This window comes from Ursus americanus, chromosome 33 (genome assembly GCF_024610735.1).
Source record: "Ursus americanus isolate L20-20 chromosome 33, mUrsAme1.1.p, whole genome shotgun sequence".
Classification (NCBI taxonomy): Eukaryota; Metazoa; Chordata; class Mammalia; order Carnivora; family Ursidae; genus Ursus; species Ursus americanus.
The window spans coordinates 14,326,608-14,345,447 of NC_142159.1; the positions used below are offsets into that span (position 1 = coordinate 14,326,608).

The following is an 18,840-nucleotide window of genomic DNA, read 5'->3' on the forward strand; positions in this document are numbered from 1 at the left end:
CTCTGTCACATCAAAGGCCCAGGGGCAGCAGCTGCCCACGTTTCTGGCTCTGCTGGGCCAGCCCAGCCCAGAGTCCCCAGGTGCATGTGACCGCAAGCCACTGTGCACGCTTCCTGTCTCTCCCTCAGGCAGCAGGAGGCTCCTGGAGAAGGGGTCCCCTGAGACCCCAGGCTCAGGGGCCTTCTCTGACAGCCAGCATTTTTCTACCTACCGCCCCACCCCAAATGCAATCTCTGCTCTATCCCTGCCCGCGTCCCTGTGGCCTGGGGCCCCCCCACCTCCACCCCCTACCCTGCCTCACCCTTGCCTGTCCCATTCGGTCTCCTGCGTGCAGTCTAACCCGGTAGATTTTCTAGACTAAAACTTGGGCTGTACCCAGAGTAATGGTTAGCTCTGGTGGTAGGGGCAGCTATGGACTGGGAGAGAACACTCTAGGACTCTGGGGATGCTCTACATTTCTATTCGAGTGGTGGTTTCATGGGTGTATACCTATGTAATAAGCCCTTTTGCAGTACGCTTAAGATCAGTGCAAGCTGTTATACACACATGTGCACATGCCTACACACACATACACACACACACACACACACACAGACTAATGCCTCCTCCCATTCAGTAACAATAACTCACTTTTACGTGCCAGGGTTAAGACATGAGGATGACAAGGAAGACAGCCAGCACGTGATGAAACCACAGGCCCTGTCACCACATACCTTTCCTAATCTTTCCCATGAGGCTTAGAGATAGGAAGTGTCATCCCTGTTTTACAGATGGGAAAACAGAGGCACAGAGCAGGCCTGGAAGGAACTAAGGAGAGAGGAGGAGAGAAGAGTTTGGAGGTTGGAAGGTGGAGGGGAAGGGCGTGTGGACACCAGGGGCTTGTGCGTGCCAGCGCGAGATTTCCTTACCTCCACCACTCTGTGAACGCGGAGCAATGTGTCCCATTTCACAGATGGGAAGCTGAGGCTTGGAGAGATGGCGTCCCCAGTCTGACGTCACAGGGCCTGGAGTGATGGGCTGGGTCCGGAACTGGGTCTGGAACTGGGTTGTCTCTGAAGAAGAGGAGGGAAGACAGAGGGCAGGGAGGGTGAGAGGGGCCCTCAGGTGGGGTGAGCAATTGGGGAACACTAGCACAGGGTGATATGAAAGATGTGCTGCTAAAGGCCTGTGTGGGGGAGCATGCGCACGCACACACGCACGCGCATGCGCATATACACGCATGCGCACGTGCACACATGCACGTGCATGCGCATGCACACACCTGAGCACCGCCCCCAACCTTTCTAGCGGGGTTTCCTGCTGCCTGTCCGGTGCTGGTGAGTCCAGCTTCCCCCATCCGTGAAGTGAGAGAGGGACCGCGGGGTCCCTTGCTGTGGCCGGCTGGCCGGTTTGCTGTGGCCGGCTCGCCGCCTGGCGCACGTGCTGGGGGGCTTGGTGAGTGGGCCGGGCCTCTCCTGTTCCCCCATCTCAGCCAGGCAGGGGCGTGCTGGGCTCCCAGCCGCCCACCCTCTGCCGACACCTGCAGCTCTGTAGGTGAAGCGTGGCTCTGGGAGGGGTCAGGTCCCCCTGTCCCAGACCCCGGGGCCTGTGCTCTGTTCAACCGCACCCCCCCTCCCCCCGGTGGGCCCATCCGCCCCCTGGAACTCAGGGGTTGACAAATATTGTAAGAGCTTCGTCGCTGGCGGGGAAAGGTGCTGCTTGTCCTTCTGTTGGCTGTTTCTCCGTGCCTCCCCTTCATGGCTGGTCGTCAGGGGAGGCCACCTCCATGCTCCTACCTCCGCTGCCGCCTGTCATTGAGCCTTTGAAGTGGCGCCTGATTTTCCAGTCTGTCTGAAGTTGCTAGCTGCTTATGCAGCAGCTGGTCCAGAAAGTACCCCCGCCGGGCCTTTCCACGGTGGTGCCAGCCGCCAGGGACTCCGGGAGACAGCCGCCGGGTCTCCGGGGGAGGGGTGGGGGGAGGGTGAAGAGGAAGCCCACATGCCATTTCTGTCTTCAGGGTCTTCTAGACTGAGTTTGCTTATTTTCTGTTTGAAAGGTTGGGGGGGGGAAAAGAGTTTTCAAGAACCCCAATGTTTTATTCTCTTCAAAGAAAAAGGAATAAAGATTTTTAAAAAGAAAAAACTAAGGGCCAAAGGTAAAGCTTTTACATTTCTTTGAACATTTTTACTGTCGTGGTAGCCGCGTGGGGGAAGGTGCTGACGTGGGAATCCTTTCCTGGATGCTCATGTGCTGTGTGACCTTGGGCAAGTCCCTTCTCTCTGGTTGTCACATCCCTAATGAGGGTTTGACTGGTTCTATCCCGCTCCACATTTGGGGGCCTTCTTACAGACTGTGCTGTTGGTTCTCCCTAAGACTTACTGCCACAGGCCCCCCCCTCCTCCTCAATATGAAAGTCTTCCTGAACCCAGGAAATCAAGAGGCAGGTGGAGGGGCCTCTGGGGGTGAGTTGAGCAGGATGATCCCTCAGGCATGGGTGCGCAGATCTCCATTTTGAGGATGTCACAGCTGGAGATCAGAGGGGTTAAGCGGCTCGCCCAAGGTCACACAGCGGGGGAGTCCGTGGTAGAAGCAGGACTGATTCTGTGTCTTTTAACTCCCCTGCCTCATTAAGCTGGAGGAGGAGGTTTCCAGAAACCTGGGGCTGTGTTTATGTGGCTTACATTTTTCTACTGAGGCTCTAGGGAGTGCAGCTTAAGGGTGAGAGCTTGGGGTCAAACAGAACCTGGTCTTGCATCTGCTGCTCTGTTTGTGTGACCTTAGGCCATTGATTTTACACTTCTGAGTCTCAGTTTCCCTAACTGTAAAATGGGGCGATTCCTTAGGCCTCCTTTATGTGTAGCGGTGAGGCCAAAGGAGAGGATGCCCGTGAAGTGCTCGGCATGGGGCCTGGCACGCGCGGACCTAAGTGCTGACAGCGCCTCTTGCTAGCCTTTAGCATGGGGCTGGAGCTTTATCTGCTTTCTTCGTCAAGCACTTGGAGAAAGAGGGCACACTGGGCCGGTCTCCGGGGCCTTGCTGTCATGCCTGCCTTTCACGCCATACCCCCTCCCACCCGAGCCCCTTCCTGGGAGAGACAGGCAGCCCATGGCAGGCTGTGCAGGAAATGTCAACCTCCTCTCATGGAGAGGCCTCTGCTGACACTGATGAGACCCCTGGCAGGCGGAGTGGGCAGGGAGCGGCCCAGGGCCTAGCTTCGCTCCCCCTGGGCCTGGCCTTTCTTGGTCTCCCTGTCACAGCTGTGGTTCCAGCCCCAGGAGGCCACCCGAATGTTGTCTGGGGCTCGGGAGCCATCATTCCAGGGACCAGCCTTAACTGGAGCTGGCAGGTGGGCAGCTGGGTGGGCTCAGCTTCGAGCAAGGGGTGCAGAGGGTAAGTGGCCAGTGGGTATGGGTTCAGGGCTCTATTACACACAGAGTGAACTGGGTTGAAATCCTGATCCTGACTCTACCACTCACTAGCCATGCAACCTAGGGCAAGCCAGATCAGCTCTCTAAACTCAGGTTTTTTCACTGAAAATGAGGACAGGATTCACGCTGTCTCCACAGGACGGTTGGAAGACTGGAGAGCCGCCAATTTCTGACACATACAGTAGGAACATCATGAGTGGGAGATGCTAGGAAGGTTGTTATGCTCTTGCTCTCCCAGGTGGGCATGGGGCTCTTCATTCACTTATTCAATAAGGCTTTATTATACACTTCTGTGATTTGCCTGCCCAGTCCCAGGCATCGGTAAGACATCAGTGAGCACAGAAAAGATCCCTGCCCTCATGCAGTTGACATTCTAGTGGGAGAGGGCGTGGGAAATCAGAGGCCCAGAGAGGACAAGGGATGGGGCTGGGGAGCAGCAGGAAGCAGAGGAAAGAACACGGAACACCTCTGTTCAAATTCCAACTCAGCCACTAACTTGCTGTGTAACTTTGGAAAAAGCACTTCCCCTCTCTGGGCTTTAGTTTCCACATTTGCAAAATGAGACTAATCACCCAGCCTTGCATTACCAAGAGATCAAGAAGGGAAGGCACTAGGGAGACCAGTCTCCTCTCTCTCTACAGCTTTCCCACCCTGAGAATCAGGGCTGGGCAACTATCAGAGGACAGGTGGGTGCCACCTGCAACTCTTCTACTCAGCCTGGATGCCCCAGCCCAGCAAACCCCGAAGCTATGAACCTGGTTGTGGCTGTTCGACTTTCTCAAGTCTGGCCCTGGGGTGGGAGCAGGAGCTCTGCCCATCTCTTCCAGCCCTAGACCCTCCATACTGGGACCCCTCCTTGAAATCCTGTTTCTTGTAGTCACCCTCGGGGCATTTCTGGGGATCCAGACAGCCATGCTACTAGAAAAGACCAGTGACGTTCATCCATCCATCCATTCATTTGTTATCGATCAGTTGGTCAGTCAACAGACACTCATCCAGCATTTACCATGTGGCAACCCCATGTTAGGCACAGGAGATCAGGAATGTATCAATTCTTTAGCAAATATCAAGCACCTCCTTTGTTCCAGGCTCTGTGCCTGGCACTGAGGACGCAGCCGCTACTGAGGACAAAGTGATTGATTGATTGACTTAATGTTTAGAGATGACTGCCATGTGCTCGAGGCTGGGTGCCAAACAGATATTGAGGTCCTACTCTGTGCCAAGGACTACAATGGGTACAGGGAACAAAGAGCCACTTGCTCCCTAAACACCAGCTCTGAACAAGGCACCACACACCTGGGAGAACAGTGGCTGGTGTTTTGCATGCGGACGTGAAACCCAGCATTCTCCCCGTGGCTAATGAATCATTGGGCTCATAAGAGAAGTGCGAACAGACCCCCTTGTCCATGAATTTGCTAATTGAGCTCCTCGAACTCAGACATTAACCTGCATTACCGTAACTACTGCGGAGAACAGCCATTCACAAGTGACGCTCAGTGGTAATGGAGAAAATCAGTGGAGGAATAAAGCCGAAATGGAATCATAAAACCTTATTTTCACCATTAATTTGAACCTAGTCTTCCCCAAATACCTTTTGATAGATCTTTCTGTAAGACTCTAAGGCTGGAGAGAGGAGGGTGGGGCTGAACGAAGGGGAGGCTGTGCCATGGAGGCTGGGGGCTGGGCTGGGGCCGGAGGGCTGGAGGGGGGTCCTGGCTCACTGGCTGCCTGCTCTGCCTCACTGGGGGCAGCCAGCCCTGGTTCAGGGCCAAGCAAGGTGGCTTTTGGTGAAGAGTAAACCCAGCTCCACACATGGAGAGAAGTGGGGATGGGGAATAACGGGGTGAATAGGCAGGCAGACAGATAGGAAGGCAGGACAGACTGACCGCCAGGTAGACAGAGGGAAACACACAAACTCAAAGACAGATGGACAGCCAGGCTGACCAGTAAAAGGATAGTTAACAGACAGACTGACAGACAGTTGTGATGACAGACAGCAGGTAGACTGAGAAACAGGAGGCCAATCTGTCCATTGGGAGGACAGACAGACTTAATGGGAAAACAGAAAAGAAGACCAACAGAAAGACAGACTGACAGCCAGTCTAACCCACAAGGAGCCTGACAACTGACAGGCAGACTGACAGGATCACAGGCAGACAGAAAGGCATAGGGATAGTCCAGGAAGCAGATCAAAGGAGAGGCAGGCAGCCAGTCTACCCATTGAGAGGACGGATGGACAGATGGATGGACGGGGAAGAGAAACTGGAGCTGGGGCAGAGGTTGGGGTCACTGAGCTTCCCTAGGTGTGCTTAAGGGGAGGGAGGAAGAGTGAGGAAGAGGCCTGGCGGAGGCCTTCACATTGCGTGTCAAGCCCCTTGCATGAGGGAGACTGGCGTGCAGGGTTCTCCCCTGGGCCCCAGGCTTCCCGGCTTCTTCCCCGCCTTCTCCTCCTCACAGCCACATGCATTGTCTCGCACGCAACGCGGGGAGGCTCAGAGCTGCTGCTGAGGGCTGCTCCATGGTTGGGGAGTGGGGGCAGCTCCTGGACCCCTCTGTGGGTCACCTGTGCCAGGTGTCTGTGGGGGGGGGGTTCAGACCCAGTGAAAAGTCCTAGCCCTGAGAACATGGGGTGTGGGAAGGCTTGGAGGCAGCCTCTGCCCTGCTACTCCTCTGCCCCATTTGCACCCTGTAACCCAGGCCACAGCTGTATGTGGTCGGTTCTGCTGTTGTCCCATTTCACAGAGTAGCCAACAGGGGCTCAGAGAGGGGCAGTGCTCAGGCCAAGGGCTCACAGCATGAAGGTGATGGGATCTTTCCTTCTGGGAGCCAGGCTGCCTACAGGAAGCCCATGTGTGCCCTGCTCCCCTGTGGTTGGTCAGTGGTCTTGTGGCTGTGCAGTGAGTCTGTTGGACCCTGGGATTCGCCATAGGAAACCTACTAGTCCTCAGATGCCAGCCCCATCATCCAGCATCAGCTTTTCCAGTGATCGAGATGCCTTTGGTCTCCATCTGAGGCACTCCCACCTGTCTCAGTTAGCTGCAAAGTCAGGCCAGGCAAATTCCCAATAACTGGGGCCTGATCCAGCAGAATCTCCGTTGCTTGTCCCCTTTACCCCTGGTGACATGGCTGGTGGATAGAAAGTGGGGGCTTCCCTAAGGCGTGTCCTGCTCCTCCAAGAATGCACCTCAACTCCGACCATCTTGATTTTCACCTATGTCTTTTTTGGTCATTAACACTCAGGATGGCAAATGCTTCCATTCAGCAGCACAATGATAGTAGTGGTAGTACAGAAGTTGTAGCATTACTATGAGTACTACAAGCAGCAGCATTACTAGGACTACTAGCAGCAGCACTATTACTACTAGCACTACTAGCAGCAGCAGCATTACTACTAGCACTACTAGCAGCAGCAGCATTACTACTAGTACTACTAGCAGCAATAGTATTACTCCTAATACTAGTAGCATTACTACAACTGGTAGTAGTGGCTGCAGCAGTGTTGCTGCTACCACCACTCCAGCAGCAGCAGTAACAGTAATGACCATTTGTTGAGGGTTAACCAAGAGAAGATAAACTCTGTTGCAAGCCCTCGATGTATGAGCTCACCTCACAATGGCTCTGTGAGGCGGGCATCTTCCTCATTTTACTGGAGGAGAAGCCAAAGCTTACGTGGCTTCTCTAAGATCTCAGGGAAAGAGGCAGAGCCAGGATCTAGACTCTGGTCTGATCCAAAGTCTGGGCTTGTTTTGCTGCCCCGGGCTGTCTGGGAGATGCAGCTGGAGGTCGGTGGAGCTTCTGAGAGCTGTGGCTGGGCCGTGGGGAGCACAGGAGGCGGGGAAGGTGGTGGCAGATGGTGGGGCAGGGCGGGTCGGAGAACCTGCAGAGCCGGGAGGCCTGGTGACTTGCAGGCGGCTTCCTCCACTGCCCTGGGTTGCTGCGGGTGAGAAACACTGTCCCATCCCTCATGAAAGAAACATCAGTGTTAATCGGATCAGGACCCACACTCTGGGCTGGGTGCCTCATCCATTTTTAATTTATTTTTTCCTTAAAACTCAACCCAAGGGGAGGAGGAGGGGAAGGAGCTGAGAGAAGGCTGCGGGGAGACATGAGGGAGAAGGTAGGAATTCTACACCTTCTGGATTGGTCAGGTTAACAGCACACCGAATCACATGCCTGGGTATCATTTCAGCCCAATTACTTGCCAGCCACGTGACCATGAACAAGTCACTTCCCCTCTCTGGGCCTCAGTTTCCTTATCTGTAACATGGGGCTAATGATATATATGTCCCTGCATTGCGGCAGGCATGTGATAGGTGTTCAGTAAATGGTAGCCATTGTGCCTAAGGACTGGTCTGCTCTCATGAAGACCCTAAAAAACTGCATGTTTTATCTTTCTCACTTTTGGGAAGCTCCTCTCTTCCTGAAGTGTCCAGTGTCTGGTCCCAGGAAGAGCTAGCCTGAGTTTCTTTCCCAGGACAGTCCCTCCAGGATCTGAAGATAATGATTGGTGACACTCCCCTTGCTAAGACTCCCAGATCACCTCCACCATGGTATGCTCCCATGGACACAGTCAAGAGCCTGTTATTTTTCCTTCAGCTCAGTCCAGCAAATATCACTAAACCAGGACCTGGGCTGTATCAACCATATCCAGCCTTTGAGAAGCTCCATGAAGATTGTTCAGGCAAGAAAAGAGGCAAGGCTCTAGATGTGACAGGCCAGCATGGTGCATGACAGGAAAATCACCTCCCCTGATCGTGACTCTGTGCTTCCAATAATTCAGCTTCAGGTCCTCCCAAAGTCCAGAGGTGACCCCAGATCAGGCCTTGGAGGCAGATGCTGGCCGTGCAGCATCAGCACCAAGGACAGTTCCATACCATTGTGGGGCTGCAAGACTTTCCCCCTGGATTTGAAGCTCAGGGGAGTCTGGGGAAGATGACTACCTAGTCCTTGAAGAGTTGGTTATAGGCTGAAAGACAGTATCATCTGGTCACAGGGTAGAAGTGCTGAATAACTGTTGAATGAATTTTTGGTTGTCTTCATTTCAGACAGGACAAGAGGGAAAATTATGAAGCAAAAGCTCAGAAAATTAGGGGACCTTGGGGGAAGCAATTTGGACCTGAAGTTGCAGGTAAGAGTCTTAACTTGTCTGAACCTCAGTTTCTCCAGCTGTGAAAGGATGGGAAGACGAGTGGATACACACACACACACACACACACACACACACACACACACACGTAATCCTTCTGAGGCTGGACTTTTTTTTTTTTTAAGATTTTATTTATTTATTTGACAGAAAGAGCACACACAAGCAGGGGGAGCAGCAGTCAGAGGAAGAGGGAGAAGCAGGTTCCCTGATCCATGGAAGAGGGGGCCCGATGTGGGGCTCGATCCCAGGGTCCTGGGATCATGACCTGAGCCGAAGGCAGACGTTTAACTGACTGAACCACCCAGGCACCCTGCGGCTTGACCTTTCTTAAGGATAGAGCCAGGAGTGCCTGCCTGGCCTGGGAGGGCTGCTGGGAGGATCTCAGGGCTAAGCAGGACTCTGGGGCTCTGCTGTGTATCTGCACTTGAAAGTTCCATGTCCAGAATGTTGCCTTGGGAATCCTTACATTGAGGCACAATGACTCCTACTTTGAGCATCTTGACAGACATTCAGTTCTGTCACTGGGAGAGAGACTGGGGGAGGGAGGGAATCGGAGGTGACCATCTGGGCTTGGCACACACACACATACACACATGCTCCTACCTGCGTCTACACACAGGTGCACCATTCATCTGCTCAGTCACACACGGGCTCGTGTTAGTCACGGAAATGCCTGTGCCCTTCACACACATACAGACATATACACAATAACATACCGACACCAATCACGCACGTTTGTGTGTTTTATGTATGTTAGTCACTGAATTCTACATGCAAAAGCACATGCAGTAATGTCAGCCCCCCTCACCTTCATGGGATGTGCTTACCCATCACAGTCATATTCACACAGACACAGGTACATACAATCATATGCCAAGTCATACACACACCTGGAGATAACGTCACACGTGCCCTTTTGTATAGTCTCATGCCACCAAATGCACAGAAATGTCCACACAACACCTTGTGGTCATCCACTTACACTGAGCACAAATCGGCAGCAATGCACCCCACCCCACTACTCCATCACTCATCCCTTTGGCCAGTGGGTCTCGGATGCTTTCCCCCAGGAGCAACTGTCCAGAAGACAGATACAGATGTGAACTGCTGGGTGATTCCTGAGCTTAGGACACAGCTGACGTCCTTAACCACTGCCTTCAGCACACCCCACCATTAGTGCTCCCCAGGGAGTCAGGCTGACATGCATTCAAATCCTGATCCACCACTCACTAGCTGTGTAACATGGAGCATGTTACATAACCTCTCGATGCCTCAGTTTCCTTACTAATGAAAGAGGGATAGTAATAGTGACACTCTCATAAGGTTGCTGTGGGGACTGGAAAGTGTAATGCATGGAGAGCACTTGTCACTGGGTCTGGTACATGACAGAAGTGCAGTAAATAGTGATTCATTATTATTAATAACAGTAAGCCACCCACATAGGCTCCCATTACATGCCACACAGACAGCCTTTTCTTCACGGTCTCTTTCACAGGAGTATATGTTTGTGTTGGGGGGGCAGTAATTACATTCAGCATCTAAAAAGAGTGTCAGCATAGGGAAGGAGGGGGCTGCACCTGGACTCCTCTCCCCTCACTGCCCTGTTCTCAGCCCTTGGGTCACCTTGACCATGCCTCCTCTTGAACTTTTCTCCTGATGGTTCCAGACCCTTCATCTGGGTCTCTACATTTACTCAACGCCCCCAGGCCCCCTTCTCCTTCCCTTGGGTTCCTACCATATCAAAGCAGCAAGGTGGCTTTCTGGTTTATTTTGGTTTATTTTACGTTTGATACTGGACCCCTCATTTTTGGTATTCAGAGAGAGGCTCTTGCGCTAATCTCTCCACTTTAAATGCTCATCACATTTCTCTTAAAGCCATAGGAGCTCCCCCTATTCCCATCTTTTATTCATCACCTTCCACCGGCCCCAACACAGGAGACATGGAAATGCAAACTCTCCAAGGACTGCGAATTTCACACCAGCAGCTGACCCTTCCCCAGCAGCCTGGGGTTGGGGAGGTGGAGGTGTACCTAATGAAGGAGGTGCCTGGGCAATGGGGATGGAATGTGACAGGTGGTGGCCCGTGGGCCCAGGTCATCACCCACTGGGTGAAGCGAGAGATAGAGGGGACTGTCCTGGGTTCTGGAGCTCTCCACCCCTTCCCACTTCTAAAACCTCACCCACACTCACCAACAGCCTTGCCCTTACACCATCCCAGAGCCACCCAGCCACTCTCCTCCTGCTATAGTGACCAACACCAGGCACTGTCCCTCTGTCTTACCTTCATATTATCCTCTAAACCTCATGACAAGCCTGTGCAGTGCGTGTAAGTACTGACCTCAGATTGCAGGTGATAAGTGATGAAATGAGGCTCAAAGAAGCAAGTGACATGCTCAGAGTCACATGGAAGGGAAGGAAGAAGAAACTGACCCCACAACAGGACGGATACCCAGGTCCCCAGGAAGGGTTATTTGCCTGTGCCTTTGTTGGTCACTGAATCCTTACCGTGAGCCAGACCTTGGCTGGGCACTGGGGTTCTCGAGCAAAATAGGGACAGTTTTGACTTTAATTGGTCCACAGTGAAGGTGGGAGATCTATCACAGTGCAATATAAGTGCTTTTAATGAGGAGGCCTGGTCTGTGGGATCTCAGAGAAGGGAGAAACCCAAACCTAAATTAGGGAGAGGCCCCAGAGAGAGATTGAGAGCTGAAGCATGAGTAGGAATTACACAGGGTGGGAAGGGAGAGGAGGAACATTCCTCTAGTGGAAAACGCTTATGGCTCAGTCATGGGAGAGGGCCAAGAGTATTTATGGGTCTGCAGGTACTTCTTCCTGGCTGGAAGTTCCTCTGTAGGTTTGCTGGGGAGTAAGAGCAGGGGATGAGGCAAGAGACATGGGTGGCACCAGGTTAGAAAGTTTCTCTTGGTGTCTTGGATTACGCTATCTTTCTTGGACTACACTATCTTTCTATACTTCCTCCAACCCCCAACCATATTATCTATTCTTCCGTCCCAGTGAGCCCCCTCATAGGGGTGGGAAGGTTTGGCTGGCTTTGCCCACACTGGGGGCTCAGAGAATTGTACTTCCAGGGGGCTTTTGTGTTTTCTCAGGGAAGTCCAAAGACAGCAAGTCTTGCTTCAAAGAGATGAGGTCCCAATGGTGAAAATCCAGGCATTGTGTTTGATTAAAAGCTAAAGCATCCATCTGCCTGAGGATTTCCTGTTGCTCCTCAAACCACTCCTCTGGGAATTTGTTTCCCTTCTGCAGGCGGTGCCTCGAAGGGCACTCAAGAACCAGGTGGTGGAGGAGTGTGGTGAAAGTGCTGCTTTGTGGAAGGACTTTCTTGAAGTGCTAACTATAAGAAATTAGGTGGAGAATTTCATACCCAGAGTATGCCTCTGATGCTGTGTGAACTTGGGTGTGCCCTTTTCTGTCTCTGGGTAAGGCTGGATTTCTTTATTTAAGAAAAAAGAAGCATGTGGAGAATGACCAATCTGATTCCCTTAAAGCTCTCTAATTCTATAATAAAAGCAAAGGGGCTATGCCTGGGTGGCTCAGTCAGTTGGGCGTCTAACTCTTGTTTTGGATTCAGGTCATGATCTCAGGGTTGTGGGAATGAGCCCTGTGTTGGGCTCCATGTGAGCACGGAGTCCACTTGGGATTCTCTCTCTCCCTCTGCCTCTCACACCTGTGTGTGTGTGTCTCTCTCTCTCTCAAATAAATAAATTAATTAAAAAATCTTTTTTAAAAAGAGCAAAGGGACTTATTCCAACATTCTATGAATTCTGTGATCTTGTGATTTGGCTTCTCTGTTTTTTCCAGCCTGTGAGCATCTTGAGAGCAAGAATTATCTTATTTATTCTAGAATTCATATCCCTAGCCAAGCACAGGGCCTGTCACAGGACAGGTGCTCAGAAGATATACATTCATTTTTTCAACAAATATCTGTTGCACACGAATGAGGGCCATCGAGAATGAGGGCCATCGATTCGCTGTGTGCTGTGGGTAAAGCACTGAGTAAATTAGAGTACCTGCTTTTTTCAGACCGTACTGAATTATGGGAGCAGAAAAGAAACAAATAAGTTAATGATAGAAAAATCCAACTGGTTGTAAATGCTACAAATACGGTAATATTGGGTAACATGGTAGAGAGTGACTCAGGTGGGAGGTGGTCACATTTGGGCTGAACCTTTTGCAGACATGAAAGAACATCCCAGGCGGAAGGAGGAACTAATGCCGAGGCCTGGCACATTCCAGAAATGAAAGGCATGAGTGAGGGAGAGGATGGTTGGAGGCAGGTCAGAGAGGCCAGCAGGAGCTGATCATGTGGGATGTTGTAGGCCAGGTGAGGACTTTAGATGTTACTACAAACTTGATAGGAAACTTTTGGGGGGTTATAATTAGGAAAGTGGCATGCTCTGGTTTTTAAAAGCTCCCTTCAGCCGCTTGCAGAGAATGGATTACGGGGGTGAGAGAGGAAGCAGGGAGACCAGTGAGGAAGCTCCTGCAGAGGAGGGCGGGGCAGATGGAGATAAAGGGTTACATTGGGAATACAGTTTGAAGAGAGAGCTGACAAGAGATTTGTTGCAGCACACCCACGAGCTCCCGCCATTGGGATTCAGCACCGCGGACAGCGCAAGCCTCTCAGGTTCCCCCCAGAAAGCCTGATTCCGTTTCTCAAGAGACACTGAGCTTCCTGAGGGCAGCTCTCAGAACTCCTTCCTCTCTTGTGGTTTTTAAACATCTTTATTTTTAATTACAAAACATTTCAATATACAGAAAACCCATAAAGTAACAGATGCGGATGTGCCCCCCAAGATTAAATGGGTGTTAACATTTTGCCATATTTGCCTCACAGCCCTCTCTTTTTAAAAGGGAAAATAAATAAAACGCAGTCAATCCCACTCGATACTCCTTGCCCTTCTTCCCCAGAGCTCACTGAGCTGAGGCCAGTGTTTTTCTGTCTCGGGCATGTTTTTGTATTGTCATTACTGAGTTATGGATCCAAAACCTGTAATTCTATTGTGACATATATTTTTAAAGTTTACATAAATGGTATAATACTGTACATAATCCTTTGTCGTTTATTTTTTTCCCTCCATATTATGTCATGGAGACTTATCCCTATTGGTACATGTTGATCTAGTTTGTTCATTTTAACTGTGATAAATGATTTCATTGTATTTATAAAGCAGCTTATTTTCCTGTTCCCCTGCTGAGAGCAGTTAGGCTGCTCCTCATTTTTCTATTACATACAAAGGCGCAGTGTATATCCTTGGACATGTATCCTTTTGCATGTGAGTATGAGTTTCTCTAGGATGCGTAGAAAACACTGTGGGTGACCTGCCCAGATTCCTCCGACCTGCAGATGCACTCATCCCGCAGCTGCTGTCAGTGTTGGCTGCTAAGAGCCCATAGCTGCTCTCTTCCTAGCAACCTCCTCCCCCAGGAAGATACACTGTACAGCACCACCCAACCTCCCGCAATGGGGCAGGCAGCCTGTGGGCAACCGATGACTGACAAGGGTCCAAGTCTGGCCCCCTTGCTTCAAAGCAGATCAGCTCTGGTGCTATTAATGCTCCAGAGCTCCCCGTGGCATCAGATGGAAGCTAATCTCCAACAAGAACGCAGCGTTGCCTAGCATTCCCTCCCACCCTATCTGCCTTCCCCTCTCTCTCTCACCTGGGAGCTCTCCCTCAATAAATCACCTGCACAAGAATCTCCGGCACTACTTAGGGAACTTACTCAAAGACACACACAGTAAGGTGGAGCAGCTTGGTCTTAGATTTGCACATCTTAAAATTTACTAAGTGTTTCCAAATTGCTCTCCAAAGCAGTTGCACCAATTTACATTCCCACTAGCAGTTTATAAACATTCCTATTCCCCCAACACCTTCATCAATGCCGGCATTATAAACTAAGTTTCCAATCAACTTGGTGTAATACCTATCTCACTGTTTTAATTTCCATTTCCATGTTTACTCGTGATGTTGAAAATCTTTTTTATAACTTTATTGGCCATTCAAATTTCTTCTTCTGTTACTTGTCTCTGAATCTTTTGCCCACGTTCCTATGCTTTAGAATGATTTGGTAAATTGATTCTTTGAAGTTTAAAAATTATTTTGGAAACTAATTCTCTCTCAGTTGATCATGCAGCTTGCAAATATCCTCCCAGCGATGGCTCTAACAAATCTATTTTTTTTTTGCCATGTTGAAGTTTTCAATTTGATTGAAATAGGTTTATCATTGTTTTCCTTTAGGATTTGTGCTTTCTTGTATCTTGCTTATTTTCCGCTCTAAGTTCATAAAGTTATCTTCCAGTTTCTTTTATAGTCGCCTTTTTACATTTAAACCTTAATCAACCTGGAATTTATTTTGTGAATGGTATAAACAGGGATCCAATTTTGTCTTTTTCTAGGGGTGTATTTAATTGTCCTAATATCACCCATTAACTAGACCATCCTTTGCCCCTTGTCATGTTTCAGACTCTCGTATATATTTGGATCCATCGCTAGGCATTATTATTCTGTTCTTTTTATCTGTTTCTGTATTCCCAGGACCAAATAAAACTATCTTAATCATTTGAGCTTTATAGTAATGATTGACATCTGGTAGAGTGAGGTTCCCTTCCTCTTCCTCTTCTTTCTTCTTCGAAATTGTCTTGGCTGTTCTAGGTTATTGTTCCTTATACATTTTGGGATGACCTTGTCAATTTGCAGAGAAAACTCCACTGCAAATTTTATTGGAAATACAATGCATAGATTAAATTGGAGGGGACTAGCTGACTTTATGAGAGTGAGGCTTCCTAGACAGGAACCCATTTGTTTCTTCTCCAGGTGTTATTCTTCCTCTTCTCTGCATCCATCCTCACACAAGGGAACCTCCAAATCCTTCTCATCCTTCAATGCCCAGCGGAATGCCTCCCCCTCCAGGAAGTCCTTGGTGACAGCCCTGGCCCTCCAGGCTTTCTCTCCTTTGATCTCCTCTAATCCTTCAGTGTGCCCCATTTCCTGGACACTTAGCATAGTGGTCTGACTGGGGAGCCACTTATGTACACTCCATAGCTCCACCTAGTTTCGGCTTCTGAAGGGTCTGCCTTCATCTTTGTATCCCCCAGTGTCACCCCGCACATAGTGTGTCCTCCATAGACTGATGATTCCTTCCCTTAGGGAAGGGGGTGTGTAGTAACAGGTTCTTCCTCATAGGAGGTGGCTAGTCCCATGGGGAGGAGGCCTGGAGCAGAGTTTAGAGTTTCAGGAGATACGCACCTGGCTAGAAATCAGACAGTTCTAGCTTTACGTGGTCATTCTGCCACGTGGGACACTGGCCTCTCTGAGCATGCTTGTGCCCAACTGTAAGATGGAGACAGTATTACCAATCTCATAGGGCTGCTGGGATTATTAGACAATGAAGGAAACACAGTAAAATGTTTTCTCCCTGGTCTAGGTCTCCAGTCGGAGGGAGGTGCAGGAATGAAGATCCTTCCCTCAGCTCGAGGAGGTCTGGGGATCATTTGCTTGCTCAGCCATAGGACCCCCAGGGGCATTTTCCCCAAATGGACATAGTCAGGCTCTGCTCTCCCTCCGATGCTACCACCCTGGCTCCTGCTGCTGTCCCCTCTCTCCCGGAACAAAGATGGGTCCTCAGCCTCTGACATCACTATAGCAGGTGCTTGCACCCCTTCTCTGCCCACGGCACCCAGGTCTCTCCATGGACCCATTAGTCCCAGGGAAATTGTTCCCATGAAATGCTCCTTCCTCGTGTGTTCCTCCCCCAGAGCATGTCTTTCTTCCACAAGAGAACTTGAGGCAAGGGCAAGGCCCGCTTGCAATCAATCGTGCTGCAGTGTTAAGCACCATCTGCACATCTTGAAAGAGAGAATTTGGGGCCTGTGGGGGTGCTTCCTAGCAGAGCATGGGCTTTGGAGTTGGAAAAACCGGGGTTCTGGCTCAGCACCCCCCAAACTTGACTTTAGGCAAGTTGGCCTCTGTAAGACTCAGCCTCCCCATATATAAAATGGGTGCATGAATCCTACCTCCTGGGATAGACGAGAAGACCAGAGCAGGAAAAATGTATGCAATGCATACAGTAGACGCAGAGCATAAGGCTGTTCTTCCTTATCAGGTGATGTCGAGGTTGAAAGGATGCAAAAAAAATGGGGGACACAGGCAAAGATGAGGCAGAATTTATTCTCATTGTGGACAAATTCAAGACTCAGGATGAAGACCACAGAGAAGCAGATCCCTGGGACCCCAAGGGTACCTCACACCCGGGGCAGGGGCCACACTTTTGCAAGTGCTGGGCCCACCGTGTCCACCCTGACTGTGAGGATCAGAGCCCAGGAACTGGGTGAGAGTGGGGTGGGGGTGGGAGGAAGACAGGGTCCTCCCCGGATCGTGTCCTGACCATGTTTCCGACTTCCATAGGAAGGAAGAACAGCTCGGCTATATAGTAATATAATATATAGAGAGGTGTAGAGAGCTGGCCGCAGCACCTAGGCGGGGCTGAGACTCCCCAGATTATTGCAGGAGGAAGGGGGGGCTCAGTGCTGGTGTCTTTGCGGAACAGCTGTGCTGGCTAGGGGGAAGGCTGGGCAGGGGGTGGGGAGCTGGGTTGCCCCTCCCTCTGGGGCCGGCAGGGGGCACAAGGCATCCTGCCCAGTGGGATTCCTTGGGCCCTGCCTGCCAAGCTTCCCCTGGGATGGTGCTTTCTCACCCTGGGTGCTTTTTATGTGCTTTGAAGACCATTTTTGCATTGTCAGGAGTGAGGAAAAAATATTCTGGCATGGTAGAAAAAAGATATTTACATACCCTGGTGGGCCGTAAAGGGGAGGGTCGGTCTCGGGGCGGGGGAGCTTCCGAAGCCCCCTCTCACCCACAGCTGTCAGTGTGGGATGGTGTGTGGGGGAAAGAGCCCTGGGCTGGGAGGCAGGCGGCCTCAGCTCCGAAACTTGGTTGCTGTGTGACCTTGGACAAGGCACACCCCCTCTCTAGGCCTTGGTCTCCCCAGGTGGTGCAAGAGGGGGTGGACATGGGGCTGAAAAGCTGGGATCTTATGGTCCCTGTCTTAGGATTGAGAGGGGAGGAATGCAGGCCAGGGCCAGGCAGTGAGGCTGGCAGAGGCTCTTCCAAGTGAGCAGCCCTGGGCCTTGGAGGGGCACGGGCGCCCAGAGGGACATGCACAGCCCTGGCCCCTGGCCAGGCAGCCAAGTCCAGCTGAGGACATCTTGTGTCCTCTACAGCGATGTCTACACAGCAGGCGGCCAGAGGGGCTGGCCAGGAACCCTGTTTTCCTGTGGAAGCAGCGGTGGGAGCCAGGTGGAGGCTACAGGTGGCCCCGCACCTGCTAGAGGGAGGGCTCAAACCTGAGATAGAGCCGGGGAGGGCTCACCCGGGCAGAGGCGAGGGGGGGGGCCTGGTGCTGGTGCAGTTCTGAAGTGGCCCCTCATTCCGGCCTCCAGGTGTGGGGGGAGGTGGGCATGAGCCTCTCCCTGATCCCTGCGGGTGCTGGGGCCTGGGCCCATATTCAGTGGGCAGCGTCACACCAAGTTCTGTGCTCTCAGGCTTGTGACACCCGTCCTCATTCGTGACACGCCACCCACGGTCACGCACGTATGCCCCCCGCCGTAATGGAAAAGCATGCACGCCAGAAACACACATCCGTGCTCGGACCTGATGGGTGGACACGCACACGTGATCACAAATGTTCACAAAGCCTCCCACACCCCATGAAAACACATCCCTACAGCATATGAACACACGCACGCACACACACACACACGGAGGCCAGGGAGTGATGTCTCTGTCAGGCTCTGTGTCACTGGGGAAGAGAAGCCCCTCCGCCCTGGGGGCAGATGTCCCAGCCGTGCTGGGCACCGAGCGCCCCTTCCCAGGCAGCCTGACCCTGACAAGTCCAGGTCCTGCGGCGGAGCTCTTGGCCTCCCTGGCACCTGAGAGGAGGGACAGAGGCTTGGGGGGCTGTCTGACCCCCGGCCAACCCTGCAAGTCCTCTGACGGCCGACAGGACCCGGGTCTGCTTTAGCCGCTGCCCAGGCCCTGCTGGCTTTGGGTCAGAGGTGCCGGCGGGGCCCCTGGGTGCTCGTCAGCTGGGCCCTCATGGTCTGGATGCTGCCCAGGATCTTCTTCTGATGGCCCATGAGGGTGATGCCCAGGGCACGCACGTCCCTGTGAAGGAAGGGTGATGCTGACCAGGTCGGCCTGGGAGGCCGGGAACCATGACAGGGGCAGAGCCATCCCCTGGAGCTTCTGACCTCCTCCGTGGTCCTGC

At 51.8% G+C, this 18,840-nt stretch overlaps 1 protein-coding gene across 1 annotated transcript in view; it reads right to left on the minus strand.

Annotated features, from left to right (window-relative positions):
* Positions 1 to 16,722: 16,722 nt before the first annotated feature.
* The window catches only part of EPHA8 (EPH receptor A8), a 35,480-nt gene continuing 33,362 nt past the window's right edge, over positions 16,723 to 18,840 (minus strand). Inside the window, exon 17 of the mRNA XM_045782346.2 lies at positions 16,723 to 18,737. Within this exon, the coding sequence (XP_045638302.2) occupies positions 18,623 to 18,737 (115 nt within the window). The 3' untranslated portion in view covers positions 16,723 to 18,622. The remainder of the gene's footprint in view (positions 18,738 to 18,840) is intronic.